Source organism: Hyalella azteca, unplaced genomic scaffold (genome assembly GCF_000764305.2).
Source record: "Hyalella azteca isolate HAZT.00-mixed unplaced genomic scaffold, Hazt_2.0.2 contig11277, whole genome shotgun sequence".
Classification (NCBI taxonomy): domain Eukaryota; kingdom Metazoa; phylum Arthropoda; class Malacostraca; order Amphipoda; family Hyalellidae; genus Hyalella; species Hyalella azteca.
In genome coordinates, this window is record NW_025941278.1 from 991,568 (window position 1) to 1,014,712 (window position 23,145).

The 23,145-nt window shown below is 38.5% G+C and overlaps 1 protein-coding gene across 6 annotated transcripts in view; it reads left to right on the top strand.

Annotated features, from left to right (window-relative positions):
* LOC108678803 (laminin subunit beta-1) overlaps positions 1–23,145 on the top strand; it is a 41,623-nt gene that overhangs the window by 12,866 nt on the left and 5,612 nt on the right. For 2 of the 6 annotated variants that reach the window (XM_018167285.2, XM_018167279.2), the window contains exons 3-26: positions 80–192; positions 1,349–1,479; positions 1,829–1,997; positions 2,399–2,527; positions 2,995–3,147; positions 4,128–4,359; positions 4,615–4,803; positions 5,126–5,305; positions 5,772–5,840; positions 11,921–12,137; positions 12,642–12,750; positions 13,278–13,328; positions 14,894–15,055; positions 15,836–15,956; positions 16,273–16,400; positions 16,833–17,025; positions 17,570–17,767; positions 18,072–18,249; positions 19,113–19,276; positions 19,790–20,014; positions 20,689–20,882; positions 21,265–21,361; positions 21,707–21,898; positions 22,776–22,956. In XM_018167285.2, coding sequence (XP_018022774.1) covers positions 80–192; positions 1,349–1,479; positions 1,829–1,997; positions 2,399–2,527; positions 2,995–3,147; positions 4,128–4,359; positions 4,615–4,803; positions 5,126–5,305; positions 5,772–5,840; positions 11,921–12,137; positions 12,642–12,750; positions 13,278–13,328; positions 14,894–15,055; positions 15,836–15,956; positions 16,273–16,400; positions 16,833–17,025; positions 17,570–17,767; positions 18,072–18,249; positions 19,113–19,276; positions 19,790–20,014; positions 20,689–20,882; positions 21,265–21,361; positions 21,707–21,898; positions 22,776–22,956 — 3,775 coding nt within the window. Of the gene's footprint in view, positions 1–79; positions 193–1,348; positions 1,480–1,828; positions 1,998–2,398; positions 2,528–2,994; positions 3,148–4,127; positions 4,360–4,614; positions 4,804–5,125; positions 5,306–5,771; positions 5,841–11,920; positions 12,138–12,641; positions 12,751–13,277; positions 13,329–14,893; positions 15,056–15,835; positions 15,957–16,272; positions 16,401–16,832; positions 17,026–17,569; positions 17,768–18,071; positions 18,250–19,112; positions 19,277–19,789; positions 20,015–20,575; positions 20,592–20,688; positions 20,883–21,264; positions 21,362–21,706; positions 21,899–22,775; positions 22,957–23,145 lie in introns of all 6 variants that reach the window. The other 4 variants (XM_018167280.2, XM_018167281.2, XM_018167282.2 and 1 more) reach the window with 4 other exon arrangements.

Here is a 23,145-nt window from a genome sequence, read left to right on the forward strand (position 1 = left end):
CGCTATCGTCCTCAAGTATATTTATCCGCTTTACCTCTCAATTGATTTTGTTTGCCTCCGACCCTTCACTACGGTACAGGACGAGTGTCCAACTCGTGCGAGCGGCGCTCCTGTTACCCCGCGACGGGTAATCTTCTCCTGGGTCGCCAGGATAGACTGTCCGCCACATCAACTTGCGGCCTCAGAAGCAGGGTTTGTCCGCCGATATTTTCATGTGCTCAAGGAAATATTATCTTTGCATGTGTACTGAGTTTCATATGAACTGATTTAGTTTTATTTGTAATTGAACGAGACCGAAATTGTTATGAGTTGCGACGCTTTATTGCTCAGTAATCAATGCAATCGTTTCCTGTTCTCAAACTTATCTCAACCCTGACTTAAAGTATATCTGAACTAAATAGTTAGTAACAACATCAGTAGACAAGTTTAGCTAACATTAGTCCTATCATGAGACAACACTTACAATCAATATCCTCCAACGTCAGCAGCCAAGATTAGCGTAAGTCCCATCATTAGACAACGTTCAGAATCTGTATCGCCGTAAAGGTATTTGCATCGATGTCGAGATTTAAAGCGTGTAGGCGCTAGTGTGGGCTTCACGGTGCGTACTGTCAGACCAGACTGTAGGTCACGGCAGGGCGGGGCTCGTAAAGCGTACAGTCGTACATCCTACAACCTAACTCAGTACCGAGTTTATTAAGGACCGAGTACTGAGACTTTTTTACTTCAATGATCACAATATTAACGTCTGACTATAAAAATTGGTCTTACTTCTAGGAAATAGTTGCAAATGAAGCAAAAGGACTTTTCACTTATGTGGTATATTTTTAAATTCAATATGAAATATTTGTTCCGACGGTAATTTGTTATGGTTCTTTAATCTATTTTGTAGTACACTGAAGTGTTGTGCCTGCTGGAGAGCTTCCTCGCGGAAATTTTAAGTTCACTCGTGGCTGAAGAACATATAACTGCTATTGTCGCTCTCGACAATAGCGTTAGACAGTGGGTGCAAAAAGCTTCCGATACAAAAGAAATTCTTTTATAATTTTGAACCATAAATTTCAGAAAGTTGTAATTATCAAGTTGACATTTAATTATATTGTTGTTTTGATATGACATTTGCATTTTTAAATGGAAATTTACTTTTGAATAGTGTTGTTTGTGTTATTTTGTTGGCTAAGCTTTAATTAAATAAAGTTTTTCCTTTGGGTCGGATACTTTTTTGCACCCACTATAATTATCGAGTCATCCTCGGTACTTTTTTCCTGTGTCTTGCGTTTATAATGCACTAATGATCACTATTTTCCTGGCTTAAGAGCTTGAAGCTAATGCGGTTTCTTGTTCACAGGAGAAGTTCTGCATCGTGTCTCACCTGCAGCACCGCAAGAAATGTTTCTGGTGCGACTCTCAGACGGCGCAGCGCGGCAAGCCTCGCTTCTCTCACACCATCGACAATATCATTGACAGGCTCGACCCTAGGTGAGACTTCGCCCAATGAAACGTTTTCTGGCTACTATATGCAATTCCATTGCAATTCTTGAATAATTTAAACACTTCTTTATCTCAGTAATGGCTTCAATTAAGTAGGTAATGACTTCAACTCAGTAATCGCGTCCTTTAGGGATTCGTTGGTTGCTGCATGAATACACCTCTCTGGATACATTTTGAAATACCGCTCGGTGTTCCTCAATGATATTTTTGCCTATCGGACTTTCAAAGTTGTAGGTTTCTTTCGGTGCAGTAAAGTGTTAACAGAATTTTTTATTTTCGACCTACGCTTGTCAGGCCTTAAAGAGGCATTTTATCCTATAAATAAAAAAAATTCAAGGACTGGCCAGCGGTCGTGGTGGCAGAGCGAGAACGGCGTGCAGAATGTAAGCATTCAGCTGGACTTGGAGGCAGAGTTTCACCTCACTCATCTCATCATCACCTTCAGAACCTTCCGGCCTGCAGCCATGCTCATCGAGAGGTCTTTCGATTTCGGTCTAACTTGGAAGGTGAGCGAAATTCCTTTCTGTTCTTTTAATCGTTCTCTTTCTCCGATCCGTAACTTTCTTTTTTCATGACATTTATTCCTTTTGTTGGATCGTTATTTAATGTCGATGTTATTTTTTGCGCCTGGCACGAGATTCGTGAAAATTCTGGCTTATTCACGTCGTATGTTCCCGCAGCCGTTGCCACACTCGGACCGCCCAAATCAAAGCGTTATCCCATTAAAGTTTTCTACGTTTTCAATATTTATTCATCCTAGTATGGAGCTGTTTTCATCGTCTTCTTCTCCTCGTCATATTATACACCACCTGTTCGGCTGTTCTAAAACGTAAAAACAAGCTAATTATTTAATAAATTTATGACTGTACTGCGGTAGTCATTCTTGAACTTACGTTCCTCGTCTCAGGTATACAAGTACTTTGCGTACAACTGTGCGGAGAGCTTCCCAGGCATCAAGCAAGGCCCGCGCTCGAACATCTCGGACATCATGTGCGAGTCTCGCTACTCCTCGACGGAGCCATCCACTGAGGGCGAGGTCAGTGCTTCACTAGTGGACATTTTATTTCTTACGGTAACTATGAGGGACTTACTATCTTGGTTGAAAAGCTTAAGAATATTTTTTACTACGAGAATTTATTTCAATAAAACAACAGCAAATATAATACTAATAATAATAATACGCGGTTATACGGCAAGAGTTCTAATTTCAGGTTATGAGTCCTGTGAGAGGCTTACCATCTTAGTTGAAAAGCCTTAGAATATCTAATATTACGAGAATTTATTTGAATAACATAACAGCAAATATAACACTCATAATGCTAATACAATGCTATACGGCAAGAATTCTAATTGCAGGTTATATGACTCCTGTGAGTTTGTTACTATCTTAGTTGAAAAGCTCTAGAATATCTAATAATACGAGAACTAATTTGAATAACATAGTAGCAAATATAACACTAATAATAATAATACGCGGTTATACGGCAAGGGTTCAAATTGCAGGTTATATTCCGTGTGATGCCGCCTAGCATCCCGATCACGGACCCATACAGCGACGAGGTGCAGAGTCTCCTGAAGATCACCAACCTGAGGGTGAACTTCACCAAGCTGCACACGCTGGGTGACCAGCTGCTCGATACCAGACCTGAGATTAAGGTAAATAATATCTCTACATTAAATGTTTCTCGGAATGTTGTGGTACAAATTATATCTTTTTTAAATTTAGTTCTCTTATTTATTTATAATAGTTTCCGGCTCAAAGCGTGGTTTAAATTGAAATCTTCAACCGTGAAACGAATTTCTAACTGTTTTCTTATATTGATTATTTATTATTTGTAAATTCACTTTATAGAAATTTTCAGCTTGTTCACAATATTTCGTTTGAATTTTTTTTTTCAGTCTTGGAAAAGGGTTCGATCTAACTATTGCCAGGTATTCCTTGTATCAAAATATAAATTTTCCGCTGTGTATTTCGCTTCTACGTATTCAATATAATACATATATTCTAAAACGTGTATAGCCCTGCAGCGCTTGCCGCTAGAACAACATTTTGTCTTATTTTGCTTGCATGCAACATTTATGTTCATTCATGATGAATCTCTCGACCAATCTTACTTGTTTCTGCCATAATCTCCGCTCACCACGCAGCTCCCTGAATGTTACGTATGAAAAATATTCTCAAGTGTTATTCGCCTAAGCTACTGTAGATAGCTGCCTACACGAGAAAATGTTTCTCAATTTTTCACTACCGGACAACAAGATAATTGTTTCATCTCTTATTCGTATCAAAGTGTGTTTTTTTTCTAAAAAGAAATGTACAAAAGAACTGCTCAGGTTGGTTGGTTTCCAGTAAGAAGTTGATTACGCTAATGCATCACACTCAAATTTAATTGCTAATTTCCATGTAGCGGGAAATTTACGGACAAGACGTTCATTGACTTAAAAATGTACCTGATGAAGTCATCGAATAATTTTAACGAGCGCTCTAACTCATACCCGCTGTGATACTCGAGGCTCGCTTAGTGATGTCATATACGAGTCTATTAATGACAGAAATATTGAATTTGTTACACAATGAACGTAGATACATCTTAATTCATATTTATTTGATTGTAATGGTTTGATTGCATGTACAGGAGAAGTACTACTACGCTATCTACGAGATGGTAGTGAGAGGATCGTGCTCATGCTACGGACACGCGTCTCGGTGCCTACCATTACCAGGAGTACCCAACCGACCAGGCATGGTGCATGGTAGGTGCGAGTGCACTCACTACACTACGGGGCTCAACTGTGAGAAATGTCAGGACTTCTACCATGACCTGCCATGGCGACCTGCTGTCGTTACTGAGTCCAACGCGTGTAAACGTGAGTGATGAACGGGTGAATGTTATCTTGTATCCTTAAATATAGTAAATGCTTTGTGATCCTCACAATAAATTCATGGTTTCAACTTCTATAATGAAGATTGACTAGTCCCATACTGAAGGAAAACAGTGGTGCTTCGAAGCAAACATCTGAGTAACTAACAATACATAATACAATAGCAATAATAATTGCGCGCTTCTGAGAAGCACCAAGTTAAGTGTACAGATTATTTTATTTGTAATATTCTCTTGTCAGGGTGCAACTGCAACAACCACTCGACGAAGTGTTACTTCGACCCAAAAGTGTACGAGGAGACCGGCCGCATCTCAGGAGGCGTGTGCCAGGAATGCGCGCACAACACCCAGGGCAGGAACTGCCAGGAGTGCGTGCCTTACTTCTACCAGGAGGAGGGGCGTGATCTTAGGGACCCTGCCATCTGTCAGCGTGAGTCTAGCGTCGTCTCGGCACGTTAAATATGATTTACGATGATGTTCTTTACATGATCATGTATAAAATGATTTATAGGTGGTCTTAGATGATCAGATTTTTCGTAGTTTCGATGTATAGTGGGCGTACATTGCGTAGTTTTGCCTCCATGTTTGACTTTTCGGGAATCTGAAAAAGTTATGTTTTTTTTTATTTCACGCGGCCTTCTGCACATCGACAGTTTTATTAGTTTACATTGCATGAAATCTTTTTACTTGAGTGCCATTTATGTGTCTTAATTTACAAAGTGTTAATGAGTATGATATTGAATATATTTCAGCGTGTAACTGTGATACCCGAGGCTCCCTCAACGATGGCATATGCGAGTCTCACACGGACGAGAAGACAGGACTTGTGGCCGGACGCTGCTCGTGCAAGCAGAACGTCGACGGCCTCAAGTGTGACAACTGCAAGCCAGGCTACTGGAATTTTACTGCCGAGAATCCTCTTGGATGTCAAGGTGAGTACGTTATTTTTATATAGCATCGAAAAGTGCAGTATTGGGAGCGATTTCAGAAATCTCGGTTGCTGTTATCCCTCAGATAACACGGACTTCAGACATACGCGAAAGGTTTTTGGCATTATGATGTGAGGAACTTCAATAAGATGGAAATGATATAGTCCCTATGATGCCAGGGACTTCAGACACATGGAAATGATTTTTAGCCCTCAGATGCCGGGTTCTTCGACTAAATGGAAAAGATTTTTATCCCTCTGATACAACGAACTTCAGATAATGAATTGGGTTTGAATCCCTCAGATGTCAGAGACCCCAGACAGCTGGAAAATATTTTATTAAAAGGCTCGCAATAAATTCAATTGACGTTTCTTTGCAGAGTCGAAAACCGCTTATTTAAAGGAGAAGAGGCACCAAATTTCTTGCTCGTTCCCCAAATTTATTTCAGCAAGACGTGGTTCTTTTCCAGAGCTCAACGCTGGTTATCTTAGGACAGAAGAATACCGTCACCAACCTCGCTCTGAGTGGCCAGTGGATTGTGAGGCGCATTATATGTTCCATTTAACCAATCCTTTAACAGCAAAAACCCCTTAACAGTTGTTCGTTAACTTGCAATGCTCTCTTAAGTCCTGCAATAATGGCGCGTTGTCATTCAATGCTACAGAAATCCATTAACAGTTGCGATCTAACCTTCAAGTACTAAAAAATCCATTAACAGTTGCGCGTTAACTTGCAATGCTCTCTTAAGTCCTGCAATAATGGCGCGTTGTCATTCAGTGCTACCGAAATCCATTAACAATTGCGATCCAACCTTTAAGTCCTAAAAAAACAGTTGCGCTTTAATCATCGAATTCCCCAAAATCCATTAACAGCTTCGCGTTAATTATAAATTTATCGCTAAACACAATAATAATAATTGCGCGCTTCAGTTTACACAAAACATATTAATATTTGCACTCTAACCTTCGTTCTCTACTAAATTTATTAACTTTAGCGCGCTTATTTTCCCGTAATCGGTCTGATAAGGATAGAAATTCATAAAATTGGGAATATATGTAGAACCGTTGAAGATTAAATAAGCCGACGGTTTGAATAACTTCAAAAGCGGATATTAGCGTGCATTGTAGCCTTCGTTGGGAATTGCAAATACGGGTAGGCTAAGCCTAGAGATTTGTTGCCAATTTTTGCCGTGCCCAGTTCTGTATTAGGATGGGAGTTTTCTGCCTTTAAGTATATAAGTGTTGACATAAATGTTTGTATTTTTTCCTTTGTCAATTCGTCGCCTAGCTGCCAGTAGTAGTAGAGAACTTTCTATGCGCCTCTTTGACCACTCGGATAACGAAAAAGACCATGCAACCAACCTGACAGTGTTTAAAAACGTTTAATTAAAAACTCTATCGAGATTTCCATACGATTGATAGTTCAATACAGGTGTCGGAAAAATTAATAATAATAAATAAAGTAGTAATAATAAAGTATTTACTAATAATAGTAAATAAAGTAAATAATAATAATAATAAAGTAGAAGTAGGACGAAATTCTTTAATCAAACAAAAGTAGACCTCTCTAATCAAGTGGTCTATGGTGTGGGGTTCAAAAACTGGCAGTGACGAATTGACAATTGGAGTAATAATTAAGTTTTCTTTTTTTTCTTTTTCTGTTACAGTTGATATAATTTTTGTGTGCCATAATTACAATTTTTGCATATTTTTTTTTTGTTGAAATTTTCATGTGATATGATTTTCTTTTTGGGTCGATAATTCTCTTGCTATGGGATTTTCTTATAGGATGTTTAGGGTGTTGTAGAACTCTCTCGTTCGTTTTCTCTTGCTAAACTAAAGGAGTGGCGCTGTAGAATTTGCGAAGATACAATATGAAACCAATCCCCTTGGGTTAGAATAAACTAGGTCAGCGCGCGATATTAGGTATTTAAATTCTGGCAGAAAATTGACTTAGGTAGATATTAGCTTCAATTGGCGCGCGATTCTCGTATTATCTAGGCATTCAAGTAGCTATTTGGTTGTGTAGGTAATTTTTGTGGCACTTCGTATTCGATTATTAGATATATATATATATTTTTTTTTTTTTGTGTGTATTTGGCGCGCGATCAATCGTATTCTGGTGGCGCGCAAACAACTCGTATTTAATTGACATTATTATCGGTAGTGCACCTTACCGCGCATCATGTCCTGCGATATAGTTGTTATTTTGCTCATCTGCGTTAGCGCCAGTCTTGAGGCTCTGCGAGAAATTAGCTACACTAGATTGAGCGCGGGAAAGGCGGTTAAGCGACAGACGAAAATGGAAAGCAACAGGAAGGGCATAGGAATTTCGGCGGGAGGTTCTTCAAACCTCCGAAAACACCACCCGCCCTACCGCTTGCACGGAGGTATGCATTCGGGCCAGGTCCCAAGTGAAGGAAGTATGGAGGAAAAGATGGACTAAATAGCACTCGACGCAATTACTACAGGGCTCGCAAAATCACGAAATTGGAAATCGTAGTTCATTTAATTAGAATTTTTGGTTTCAGCACCGGGGTTGTTTTCGTTTAGGACTCGCGCAAATTGAACAGAGAATAATTAAATAATAATGTTACGATTCATCGCGCTCGCATAAGATACGTTGAAGGCAGTGAAGACGCTAGAGCAAACTTTTTCAAGTTATATATATATTTTTTTTTTGCTTCGTTGCCTACTTACAGCTAATATTACTAGAAACAGGAATATTCGTTGGCGTGTTTTCCTTTCGGTTGTTTGAGGAGGGAAGTTGCGCCGGTGTTAAGGTATTAGTAATGGTCGTCTAGGAACTTACATAGACAGGTCGTCCGAAAATAACAAGTCCGTTATTTTCTGTTTATAAATTCATCTCAGCAGGCTTAGAGCAGGGCGGTTAATGTTGAGGGACAGAGGGCGGCAGCCGCTGTTCGCCGAAGGCAAGTTCTTTCTTTGTCTTCTTCCTTCTTTCATGTGAGGGAACATTTTTTTTTTTTTTGCGGGCGTGGGGAACCACCATTGAGCGAGGGAGAAAAAGGGGAAAGGAAGGTTGAAGGGAAATGACGCGCTCCGTGCATAGAAGGTTATTGTGAGCTATTGTTAAAAGAATTATTGAGGTTGCGGGAAATTAGATAGAACGTAGAAACAGACCGGCGGAAGCAGGAAAATAATCTGGGACGTTTTAATTTTTTAGATGTGTTTTTTTTTTTTTTGCCATAAAATAACAAAGAGAATTCAAGTAATTAAGGGGGTCATTGACTAAGAAGCACTAGGGCGGACTCCGGATTTTTATCCCGGCGAAGGGAAGTATTTTTTTTGAGGGATACTTGCAGCGAAAGTAATAACCGTACTTGATTTAGAAGACAAATACTAGCCACGCGGAGATTAGAAAAACGAGGGGTAATTTCAATAAAATCTGATGACAAGGAAATTTCAAGGTATAGCCGGTAAGGATAGAATTTCTCCGGGATAGAAACCATTTTTTTTTCTTATGTATATATAATGTGGAAGAAATGTTCAGCGAGAAGCGTAGAAATTTAGTTCCTCTCAAAATTGGAAGCAAGTCTTAGGTTGGGCGTTCAATTCAAACAATCTTTGTTGTGGGAAGGAAGCTATTTCAAATGGTCAGAAAAGCACTTAACCGAGGTTGCGGCAAGGAAGGAAGCGCGACCACAGAAAGAGAGGAGAGCGCCGTGGGAAATGGGAAATAGCATAGCCATAAAATGGACAGTCGTAGATGTGCGACAGTAAAATTGGGAACGATGAGATTCATGATTTCAGTTTAATGTGAAGGATGTGAAAATGTGCGCGTGCATAACATTTGGAGTATCACACATTCGGGATAATTATTCTTAGGAGAAAGTTAGGAATATTCTATATTTTTGAGTTGTTTTATGAACAGCGCGCGCCGTAGTTAAGGAGTTTCAACTACCGACGAAAAAATTTTAAAGAAATGCTCACAAGAACATATAATCGCTCGCATGCAATAATTAAACAGCGCCGGAAATATGATAGAAAGTTTAGTTTTTTTTTATTTATTTATTGTAGGCAGAAATGCGAATTATAGGGGGTCGGCGTTAGGCATTATTAGAATCAAAATGTATTGCGTAAGAAATCTTACAAGTGCGAAAATAAGAGAGAACGATAAGCAACGCANAGTCACTAGAGTTATAGTCACTAGAGTTATAGCTGTCTCTTATACACATCTAGATGTGTATAAGAGACTTGTATGTACCTCTGTATCTGAAAAATGTCAATTAGGAGTAGGAAGATTTAAGCTAGAATAGTTCTCATCCGAATGTCAGGAGCGGTGTTCTGTTCTGGATTTTTCTGGGAAAATAGATTCTGTAAATTATAGAGTGTGACGGGAAGGAGACAGGAGTGTCTGAAACAGTTACGGCCTGCTAAGGTTGAATAGTCAGATGAATCGAAGTAATTAAAAGGGGGGGGAGATGAGTGTGCCGGATAGTGACCGATAGTAAGGATAGGTTATGATATTAAGAGGATATAAGTTGTCGAGAGAAGAGTTAAGGAAAGATGTACACGGGCGTGCTAAAAAAAGATTATGCGCGAGGTCTGCATAGCATTTATTGACCGTATAGTCAGTAGCAGTAAGCCAGAGGTCAACGCCGAGAAATAATGAAGAAGTCGTTCTAGATTATCGAAGGCGGGAGAGATTTTCCGGATTTGATAATATTGTGACATGTTTCGTAGGATGTGGATGTGTATTTTCCTTTGTATTTTTTTTATATAATATTATTTTGGGTCGCTTTGGTTGAGGGGTAGAATTCGGGTACTTGAGGTTGATTATCACTGTCTACATTCTATGTGTTATTCTAGGATCCTATCTGTTTTATAATGCGGTATATGCGGGGGGATTAACAAAGTTGGCCAGAACGCAGGTAGAGGGAAATTAGCGGTGTTGAACGAGGGGAGGCGAAAAATGGAGACGAGAGTAAGGGATAGGAGTGGCGAGATGAAAGCCATGTAGGTCACGATAGATGCACCTAGAGAAATTGGACCGTGTTAATAGGAGTGGCAAAATCGATTGGTTCTGTAGTGGAGGTAGGGTTGAAAAAAAAAAAAAATCATCACTCTAGGCTTAGACGTTTTTTTTTTTAGCCAGCAAGGGAGGATATGATAAGGATAGAAATTCATAAAATTGGGAATATATGTAGAACCGTTGAAGATTAAATAAGCCGACGGTTTGAAACCTTCATTGGTACTATTGTGAGGATTGAACTATTAGCGTGCATTGTAGCCTTCGTTGGGAATTGCCAATACGGGTAGGCTAAGCCTAGAGATTTGTTGCCAAATTTTGCCGGGCCCAGTTCTGTATTAGGATGGGAGTTTTCTGCCTTTAAGTATATAAGTGTTGACATAAATGGTTGTATCTTTTCCTTTGTCAATTCGTCGCCTAACTGCCAGTAGTAGTAGAGAACTTTCTATGCGCCTCTTGACCACTCGGATAACGAGAAATCTCGTGTAACCAACCTGACAGTATTTAAAAAAATGTTTAATTAAAAACTCTATCGAGATTTCCATACGATTGATAGTTCAATACAGGTGTCGAAATAATTAGTATCTTGCAAAAACTATAAATCCTGTCGACGCCACCCCCTTATATCGATGATTACAGTTTCGGTTAAAGGTTGAAATTACTACATCAAGACCAAGAAGAAAGGTTAGAAAAGAAAGTAGGAGTAGGACGGAAATCTTTAATCAAACAAAAGTAGTCCTCTCTAATCAGGTCTAATAATATCTGCAATCAACGTGTTTACAGGAAATTGCACGCTGTGCGACTCCTATGTACGAAAAAGTTTCCTTAATGACAACATATGTAGATCAAATCAAACTTGGTTCCAATTCTGCAAACGTATTAACCGTTTTCACATTAATATATCTTATTACCAGGTGATGGTAAGTTAAGTCACGTGCTCAACGTTACAAGTTCCCCCTGATTAACGGAACAATCTTGAAATTCTTAAAATTTCATTGTCCCCATCTCGTTTCTCTATGATTTTGTATTCAATTTTAAAATCTAGCAATTGAGTGCCATTGCCGCATGGATCAGGTTGGTAACTGAAGCTGTCTCATGATTTGATGCTGGATAGTGGTTCTTCATTCGTTGCGTATGCAACTGCTTTAAATATAATTGTTTAATCGCATGAGTTTTCGGTGCAGTGATTCGGTCGTTTTGGATTATATTATTTTTAAAGAGAACTAACGCGTAAAAGTAAATTACGACGTAATCGTACTTGATGATGTTCATCATCAGTGCTCTCATTTTGTCAAAGATTTGTCTTGATTTTGTAATTTGAAGTTTGAGTTAACTCTTTTAAAAGTTAAAACATTTCATTCTTTAATGTTTTCCCTCTTTGTTTTCCACTTTTGCGGCTAAATGAGTTTGTCTAATGCACAAAGAAATTTGGGCCAGCACATATGAAGAAAATGGTGCTCCAACTTTTTATTTCAATTGTTTACTCAATTCGCAGACTTTATATGCAAGATTTTCCTTTATTTCGATCGAAAATTTAACTTATATAGTCGTACTATTATACCTATGTTACAGTCGTACTACCAGCTTATTACAGTCGTACCTGAAGTTTTGTGAATCACTGTGCAGACTGTACCTGCAACCGACTGGGTACAGTCAACAATCAGGGCTGTAACGTGCACAGCGGTGAATGTCAGTGCAAAAGGTTCGTGACTGGACGCGACTGTAACCAGTGTCTGCCTCAGCACTACGACCTCAGCGACCATCCTGACGGCTGTAAACCTTGCGACTGTGACCGCGGCGGCTCTCTCGACAACGACTGTGATGTCATCACCGGACAGTGCAAGTGAGACCAAACAAACTTGATTGTTGAATTAGTTTCTTATGGAAGTTTCTAGAAATCAATATAAAAATATATTAATAATAAAAATAATTCCCTGATCTTAAATCAAATTTGCATTAAGGAAGAACTTCTGCCAATCTGTAGCATATATAGAGCCTATCTACTTTATGTGCTGTAAGACGAAGCCTAGCTGTGTCGAGGTGGCCTCTTCGACGACAGCGATGTACTCTCTCTGTAGTGCAAGTTTACGTGTAAGAAAAAATTAATAATATAAGTGCATGTGTCAAAGACGTGTATCAAAGACGAGGAATTTTAAAATGAGACATTAGCTCGCAGTATGTCGAAGCTCCTAAATGTTCTTCAACCTAGTTAAGTAAGTTTGTGGCTAGTGTCTGTACACTGGATTATGAGATTAACAATTAAAGAAAACGTTTATTGTCAATTAACATTTATAGCATTTTGTTAGCAGTTGAAGAGAACTTGAGAAAAAATGTCCTCATGCCCCAGATGTCGGCCACACGTGGTAGGCAGACGCTGTGACGAGCCTGAGGAAGGCTACTACGTACCTAGCCTCAACTACCTCACCTACGAGGCTGAACTGGCCAACGGGTCGGAGGTTAGTGCCTCAAATGCTCTTTAAAGACAACTTATATATAACTGAGGAGATAGCTTACAAATTTTATGTCTAATAATTGAGGTTTTATAAATCAAGAGACTGCTATAAATAATGGCAGTACCTAGAAAATGTTATTTGGTGATAATGGAATGCTCAATTACGGACAGGCATAAGCGAAAATCTCTATTATCTATTTGAAAAAAGTTACCCCTTTATTTAGACTAGTTATTTTGAGGCAAAAGTTATCTATATGATTTGAAGCTTTAATGGTTGAGTACGCATAATTATGAATGTAGATTTATAAATCTTGAGATAAGGAATGTCATTTAAGCGTAAAAATTTTATTATTTGCCGTGGCTTCCGTAAACTTGACCACTCGATAAAGTTGTGTTATCCTAACTTTTGTTATTCAATGGTGTCTAGAGTTTGGGGAAAATTCAGTTTGAGATTTTCGATTAATTCAGCTTAAGATGGATATTCGCATTATATTTTAACTACTGCATAGACTGACAACGAACTTTTCATAGCTCTACTGCGACGAAGCGAGTTTGTTCGGCTACAAGACTACGTCCGGTAAAGTACGTCGCTGATCATGTCTATGTATTCTATGAGACGCGTTAACTGGACTGGACTGGTGTATACTAATTCTATCTAAATTAATTAACTTTCGTGGTGGTTATGAGTAGTTGTCTCGGGTGATTGAGGTTTATTAATTTAGTTTTGTTTTGAAGGAATTAAACAAACTGGATTGTTTTATAACACTTGTTTTGTCGATGGTATCATCAATTGGGTTTCAGGTGGTAAATTTCAATTAACAGCAATAGTTAGCAATTAATAGCAATAGTATTTTCTCGCACTAATTGACACTTAGTACCTACAATTTACTGTACTTTCTGCGTACTTATATTGCCCTAATATAATTTAAGTTGTACTATCTGCTAATTTTCTAGATAATATTTCTCAAATTTGCCATTTTTTCGTTCAAATTAAGTCTTGACCACATTTTCATTATGCATTTAGTGACATTTGCCTCTCATGCGCCGATCTTAGCATTGGGATGCTCGTATCATGTCGTATGTTCCAGCGGTGTCTGTTCAGAACTTCAGAACGAACTAGTTCAATCTATCGCATTGCTTCATTATATTCATTACGATGATATTCATTTTTCGAAACCATGTTTTTTATCAGATTTGAATTTATTTGCACTTATGTATTCATGGGCCATCTTTACTTTTTCAACTGGGGTTACACTTTTATGTCTTTTGATTTTGGGTTTAGACTTTTATTATTTTGATTAGTCGCAGATGATTGCACATGCACAAAAATTTTCGCTCATTTATGCATGGAAAAACCTAAAGAAATTAATGGATTTTGTGCAGGAACATGTAATCCCTCCAAATATTTTTTAACTCACTTGTATCTGTAGTTATAGTGCGCTGCTTGGTTAATCGCGAAAAAAAACATCGTTATAAATGGATGTACGTTGTAGTTGTTATTTCACCAGTGTTGCAGTGCACAGCAGCCGGCTCATCTATCGTAGCATGAATATATCGGTGTCATTATTGTTCAGAATTAAATTACTACATAATTCCATTTGTTCATACAATACATTAGTGAGCTACGCTTGCACTTTTACTCTGTAATAATACGCTTGCACTTAAATATTAAACATTGATGTATATTTAAGCCATCCAACTAAACAGGTCCCGATCGTTGTCGGAAGACAGAAGGTTACATTTCTGCGATTAATATAGGCACCTAAGGTTTTGACTTTAATTTGGTGCTTGTGTTGTTGCATCTAAACATATTTTGACTTTAATTAGGTGGTTGTCTTGCTGTGTTTAATATACTGTAGCTACCTAAACAAGTCCCGATCTTTATCAGTTGACAGATGGTTACATTTCTGCGTTTAATATAGCCATCTAAACAGAGTTTGACTTTAATTTAGTGATCGAGTTACTGCGATTAATATAGTCATCTAAACATATTTTGACTTTATTTTGGTGGTTGTGTTGCTGCGTATAATATAGCCACCTAAATATATTTTGACTTTATTTTGGTGCTTGTGTTTCTGCGTATAATATAGCCACCTAAACTATTTCTGATCACTATAGGATATATAATGATTATGTTGCTGCGCCAGAGCTGCCAGGTGGTGATGCGGGAGCGCAACAAGGACGGGTCGAGGGGCACGTGGACGGGGCTGGGCTTCATGAGGGTCGTCGAGGGCTCCAGGCTGGAGTTCGACATCGATAACATCGAGACCAGCATGGAGTACGACCTCGTTATCAAATACGAGCCCCAGGTAATATAGCTTAAAAATATACGAGTTTGATATCGATAACATCGAGACCAGCATGGAGTATGACCTCGTTATCAAATACGAGCCCCAGGTAATATAGCTTAAAAATATACGAGTTTGATATTGATAACATTGAGACCAGCATGGAGTACGACCTCGTTATCAAATACGAGCCCCAGGTAATATAGCTTGAAAATATACGAGTTTGATATTGATAACATTGAGACCAGCATGGAGTACGACCTAGTTATCAAACACGAGCCCCAGGTAATAAACTAAAAAATGTGAGTTTGATATCAAGACTAGCATGAAGTACGATCTCGTTATCAAATGCGAGCCCCTGGTGATATAGCGTAAAAAATACTAGTTTGATATCGATAACATCGAGACTAGACTGGAGTACGAGCTCGACATCAAATACAAACCCTAGGCAATAGAAGGAAAATAGAAATAACTAAGAAAATGTAAGCTGGTCTTACGATTTGCTGCAGAGGAATATTGCAGTAACGGCAGACGATTTTTAGAAAATTTATTTAGCAACTTTGACGAAATGGATCCATTGTTACTTCCGAATGCACTTAGCATTTATAAACTCACAAATTACTCCACCATTGTCTTTAATGCGTGCTCCTTAGTTTTTTATCAAGTTCAATCATCAACGCTTCTAATTTGATCTCAACATTGCGGTAGCTCCATTTATTATTTCTCTTTCCTGCGAATTAATGCGTAGTTCATTGCTTATCCATATCCTTCAGTTCTGTTAACATTAACCGTGTCCCGCAGTTCCGTAACCACTGGGACAACGTACAAGTGACCGTCGAGAGATTTGAACCCGTTGACCCCACGGGCCCGTGCAAGAACGTCCGGCCCATCAACGACCAAATGATTGTTTCTCTCAGAGACAGTAAGTTCTGTTAATGAAACCCTTCATTTGCAAGAACGCTCATAATTTTATTAAAATGTTATCTATAACGTATTTTCAGTAGGCAATTCACTTTATTCCGTATTTTTGTCTAAAACGTATTTTCATAGAAACACGTAAATCTAGTGAGCGTTTAATAGAATGCTAGTATATATTGTCTCTGAATTTTCTGTTTTTAATTCATTTTTATATGAAACCTAGAGAAATTGATTTGTTCTGAAATCTTGTAGTAAATAAGACTGTTATCTAATTATTTTCTCGGTTTCTATTATATTTAAACAACTTTGTTGCACGTCAGGTCAGTACCACGAGACGTTATTCCCGCCGCTGTGCCTGGAGGCCGGCAAGCGCTACAAGGTGCGCGTCGAGTTCCGGCGCACCAACGCGCAGCAGGACCTGCCCTCTGCCTCCATACTCATCGACTCGGTGCGTGTAGTGAACTCTTAAGCATCCATGTGATATCTTGTTCATTTTAGACCTACCATGTACCTCATCCTAATCTTAATTTTAGACTTAATACTGTGTCTCTTCTCTCATCGTCTCGGCGGTTGTAGATTTGTAGATTTTTCATGCATGCAGCATGCCTCATACTTATTTTATACTTATATCGGACCTGCATCTTCACGAATCCGTGTGTACACGAGCAAACAAATAGCTGAGCGGTGATTGGTTACTTTGGGTGCTAGCTGCTATGTGTGTAAGCACTTGAACATAAGAGTCCGGCGTAAAATATTAATGATTCGCTTCAAGTATGGAAACTGAAGAATTTGCATTTCTTTCAATTATGCCCCATATAGCTCAGAAGAGTGAAGAGTGAAAACGATACTTATGAAGCGATAAATTCCTATCTCTTTCCAGATGATGTTGATACCAAGAACAGAAAATCTGCCGTTCTACACGGGTTCTCTGGAGAACGACAACCTACGTCAAGAGTTCGAGTACTACCGCTGCAGGGATAGCTTCTACACCGGCAGCTCGGAGACCCTGCCCGAGCTCTGTGAAAAGGAACACCTCGACAGCATCGGCTTCTACGTCTACGGACAGGCCTTTGGTACGCTCATATTATCTCTTCTCATGAGACTTCTGATGTTGAATCAACGTTAATTATACGTTGCTCAATGTTAATTATACGTTAATCAACGTTAATTATACCTTGTTCAATGTTAAACTAAGCATTGTTTTACCGTCGTTTATCTTGTGGGTTATTTTTACACTCGAGACACTGGATCTTAAGTAGTTCAACATGAGTAGTTTAAAAGAAATAAAAAGCGTACATACATTTGTGTTACGAACAGCAGCAAGCATGGTGACCAGAAGATATCGAGTCCTTTTTCTCTTAATTTCGATATGTTCTTCTATTCATTGTGCGTGATTTTTATGCTCTATATTCGGATAATTTACACTTAATTTTATCATCAAGTTTCTAAAAACTTTGATAATCGAATTACAACGACAATTCACTTCATAATAATTTCTTATTTTGTATATTAACATCTCTAAATATTTCATTGAAGATTTCATCATTCATCATGAACATTTCATCATTCATCATGAACATCTCACCATATTCACCATGAACATCTTACCACGACCAGCATGCGAGTGCGACAAGACGGGTGCGCAGAGCAACATCTGCTCGCAGTTGGGCGGGCAGTGCAACTGCAAGCGCAACGTCGCGGGCCGGCGCTGCGACCGCTGCACTCCGGGAACGTACGGGCTCGGTCCTCAGGGCTGCACCCCCTGCGAGTGCAACCCTGTGGGGTCCCTCGATAACTTCTGTAACGTCATCGACGGTTCGTTGAGACTTGTAATAATAACGTTTTAAATTAAAGATTGCTGGTGTTCAGGGGGTGTGTGTTTTTAATTAGCAAGTCACGATATATTTTCGTATAACTTTTGGGTGTCGAAAAGAGTTATGCTTTTTCATCTGTGAATTACTTTCATAAATTAACGAAATGTACATTTGCAACCTAACACGTGAATAAAACTTTATCTTCTTTGCTTGATTATTATTTATTATTTGCTTGAATATTTTTGATTATTTTACAAAATTTCCATACAATACTCTTGATGTCTCAAAAAAAACGCACGTTACAGGAAAGTGCAAGTGTCGACCTAACACCTATGGACGACAGTGCAACGAATGTCAGCCTGGCTACTGGAATTTCCCTAACTGTCAGCGCTGTGAATGTAATGGTCACGCTGACAGCTGCGATCCTGTCACTGGTGCTTGCATCAAGTGTGCCAGCAACACTGCCGGCCCTAACTGTGCTGTGTAAGAACATTAATTTCTAGCGAACGCAATTATTATTAATGAAAATTTTAAGTTTGATACTGTGAACAAATATCAGCTGACGTCGCTTGCAACATTGCAGATGTTCTAAGCGACGGACACTTATTAAAGTTGGAAATAATTAACGTTATTTAATATAAATATATTATTATTTAACTGCTCTTCATAGAACATGTTTAATCGCAATTACTAGAGATTGACCGACATTTCTTCAAAACTGGCATTGCTTACTCCTGTGAAATTCAATGATTTAGTATCGGTTGCGTCTTCTGTCTAATATTGTACAAATGCAAACAACCATACATTTCCTCTGGAGTACATTTTAAATTCATTTTGGTTCATAATTAGTTAAATTATTATTATAATTATTTATAATATATATAAAGTTTATATTAATTTATTATAACCCTAGCTTTAGAACCCGAGGTGCTACAGGTGATTGATGGCATTGTTGTACCGAAGCTAATATACTAATATCACCCTACCCACAGCAATGAATGTCGTAGCGCTAATACTAATATTACCTACCCACAGCTATGAATGTCGTGACGATGAATGTCGTAACGATAAATGTAACGATGAATGTCGTAACGCTAGTACTAATATTACCCTACCCACATCTATGAATGTCGTAACGATGAAGGTCGTAACGCTAGTACTAATATTACCCTAACCACATCTATGAATGTCGTAACGATGAAGGTCGTAACGCTAGTACTAATATTACCCTACCCACATCTATGAATGTCGTGACGATGAAGGTCGTAACGCTAATACTAATATTACCCCCTACCCACAACGCTGAATGTCGTAACACTAACACTAACATTACCCTCTGGCCACAGCTGCAAGGAGGGGTACTACGGAGACCCTCGTCTGTCAGTGGGCATCTCGTGCCGGCAGTGCCCGTGCCCCGGCATCGCTGGGTCAGGTCACTCCTTCGCCTCCCGCTGCTACCTCGACCCCTTCACCAAGGATGTGGTGTGCGAGTGCGAGGAGGGATATCTCGGTGAGCACAGCAATTGTTATGAAATTTGATGATTAATATATATATATATAATATTAATATATATAATAATATATGAGGCGGTAAAAATATTTTCGTGGTAGCCTAATAATCATCTCCTGGAAATCGTGTTCTTTGTAATATAAAATGATTTAAAATAAAGGGATGCTACATGAAGGTTAATTCTAAATGAATCATATCTGATATTACTGTGAAATATTTGCTATTTTTGCCTCATTCTACCTCATTTATGTCCTTCATCTTGTTTGGCTCAGTTGCTAATCACTATCCTTATGTCCTGCGGCACATAACAGGGGAATCCTAGTTCCCAATCTTGAATATTTAAAAATTTAAAATTATCTTTTGAGTTCCTAATCTTAAATATGTAAATATTTAATATATATCTTTTGATCTCCTTATCTTAAGTATGTAAATATTCAATATATATCTTTGGATCTTTGGGATTCCTAATCTTAAATATATATTCTAACTTTAATGTTTGACAACTTACAACAGGCCCACGTTGCAACGAGTGCTCGGACAACTACCACGGTCAGCCAGACCTGGTAGGAGGCTTGTGTCGCTCCTGTGACTGTAATGGCAACATCGACCTGTCTCGCCCCGGCAACTGCGACCGCAAGACTGGCGAGTGTCTCGCGTGTCTCTTCGATACGTCGGGACAAAACTGCGGTCGCTGCAAACCTGGATACTTCGGAGACGCGCTTGTCAGAAACTGCACGAGTCAGTATATGAAACATTGAGTAAAACAAGAATCTGTGTCACTGAGTCGGAATTTAATGGCTCTGCAGCTTTTACACATTTTTGTATCCCAAGAGTTCGAAATTATTTCTTGATTATTTCTAGCTCCTTGAGTCATTCGCTGTTTTGTTTGAAAAAGTTCGGAAAGAGCAATCGATGCAAAAGTTATTTAGATCTGAGATTGAAGCAATTTGCGTTATCTCGCATAAGAAGATTATTTATCATCTAATTTTATCGCTGTTCATACCTTATTTGTTGGTAATTATAGTGGTGTGGGACTGTAGCTTAATTTCATCACCGATGAAAACTCTCAAATGCCATCCAACCCGGAAGTAGATTTGGCTCAAGTTAGACCAGTTACCTTTTGATTTATTGATCAAAATGTTGCCTTTTCATGAACTGAAAATACCTCATTCAACGATTAACTATTAAACTCCCCCTATAACGCAGAATGAAATTTTACTCCAACATTAACTTATTCTTCATGGTGCTACGAGTGCTGCTGTTTATTTAACATTAAATATTTCTTTCGTTTGATGGTAAAATGTCGCTGCGACTTACTGGGCAGTCGTAACGATAAATATCGTAACGATAAATGTCCAAACAAAAAATTTAACGATGAATGTTGTAATTTTATTTCTTTCGTTTGATTGCAGAATGTCGCTGTGACTTACTCGGCAGTCGTAACGATGAATGCGACCACATAACGGGCCAGTGCCCATGTCACCCTAACGTGATAGGCCAGGAGTGCAGGAGCTGTGCTCCTAACCACTGGAAGATCGCCTCTGGCAAGGGCTGCGAGAAATGTGACTGTGATCTCGTCGGCTCCATCTCTGACCAATGCAATGAGGTCACTGCTTATGCGTAATCCTTTTCATGATGACTAGAGGCTTCTCTTTATATTTTTAACATGTAAAATTTTCCTTTTTAAATTCACCAAAGGGATCATGTCATTTTTTTATTAGCAAGACGTCTGAAAAGAAGCGAAATTCGATTGAGACAAGTGCCGATAATTCGGCCAAAACGTATTTTTGCTTTCTGCTTCGAACGTGATTATAATTGAAATACTTATGAGTCACTTTGTTCAATTTTCTGTAGTTTATTTGAAACTTCGCAATTTCTCAATCGCAGAGTATCTGCAATTGAAATTTCTGCTCCTTGCGGCCAGTGTAATTGTATTTTCCAGATAAAATTATTTAATTTGACATCGTAACAATGAGTATTTCTTTCAGTTCGACGGCCAGTGCCAGTGCCGGGAAGGCTTCGGTGGCCGCCGCTGCAATCAGTGCCAGACTTACTTCTTCGGCGACCCACGCAAGACTTGCTTACGTAAGTCATAAAATCAACTGTTTTCGAGAAAAATTAATCTAAGTTAAAAAAAATAAAAATAAACGATAAAATATAATAAACGCTGCTTTGATAAAAAAATGAGATCGGTAATGGTAATTTTTTTAATTTATTGATTGTAATGAAAATTTATCAAAATTAACATAATTTTGCTAATTAAATAAAATATTAATAAATATTGAATGCATTCAATAAATTTTATATGACTATGGAAAACCTCAATTAAATTAATTATTTAATAATATTTGATAATACTAATATTGCCAATAAATTATTTATTTTACTGGAAAACCTCAATCGTGTCATTAAATTAATTATTTTCCTCAGCATGCAACTGCAACCACGAGGGCTCGTCTAACCACCAGTGTCACCCCGAGACCGGCAAGTGCGAGTGCAACGAAGGCATCGGCGGCGACAAGTGTGATCGCTGCGCCCGTGGCTACAGCGGCCAGGCGCCTCACTGCCAGCCTTGTGGCGAGTGCTTCGACAACTGGGACTTTATACTTGACCAGCTTAAAGGTTAGGTTTTACTTCTTGACTTTATACTTGACCAGCTTAAAGGTCAGGTTTTACTTCTAGACTTTATACTTGACCAGCTTAAAGGTTAGGTTTTACTTCTAGACTTTATACTTGACCAGCTTAAAGGTTAGGTTTTACTTCTACACTTTATACTTGACCAGCTTAAAGGTAAGGTTTTACTTCTAGACTTCATACTTGACCAGCTTAAAGGTCAGGTTTTACTTCTACACTTTATACTTGACCAGCTTAAAGGTTAGGTTTTACTTCTAGACTTTATACTTGACCAGCTTAAAGGTAAGCTTTTATTTCTACACTTCATACTTGACCAGCTTAAAGGTAAGCTTTTATTTCTACACTTCATACTTGACCAGCTCAATAATGAAGACGTTCTTACATGACCAAGGTAAAACGTTCTGAATGCAGTCTTAATTAATTCGCTTACTTGCGTAACTTAATTACTATGAATTCGCCATCTTATGCCAAGTTATTTTTTTGTTATAACTCCTTTTTTTTCTTCTTTCTTACTTACGATCTTCTCTGATATATTAAACAAAGGTACATACTTATCCGAGAGTTGAAATTTTTTTAATTTTTGCATTAGACATGAAATAGCATCGACTAATATAATTTCCAGTAAAATTTTTAGCTTCTTTCTCCAGTGATTACTTATCAAAACTAAAAAGCCAATTTTTTAGTTATTTATATATAGCAGTGTTATTTATACATAGGAGTGTAATTCATATGTAGGAGTGTTTTTTATATATGAGTGTTATTTATAAATAGCAGTGTTATTTATAAATAGGAGTTTTATTCATATATAAGAGAGTTATTTTTGTCCATTGGAGTTATTAAACTATTTCGCATGTACGTATCTCAGATCGCACGGCCGCGTTGATTGAGTCCGCCAGTCAGATTCGCCGGAGCGGCGCTACGGGCGCGTACAGCAACGAGTTCGAGTCCATGGAGGACAAGATAGAAGACGTGCGCAACATCCTGCTGACTGCCAACACCACCTCTCAGGACCTCGTCGCTCTACAGGAACTCATCGATAAACTCACGTGAGATTTTTAGTCGCGATTAAAAATGATTAATTGATCGGCGACAGGCCTATTCTTCAATGCCGAAGATACTATACTATACTATAAACATGTTAGAGCGTTAAGCCTTGTAATCGATCTTTATATTTCCGTAATTCTGCATTGAGATTGTCGAGGCCTTTCATGCTAAGTAGTGACGTATGGTATGTT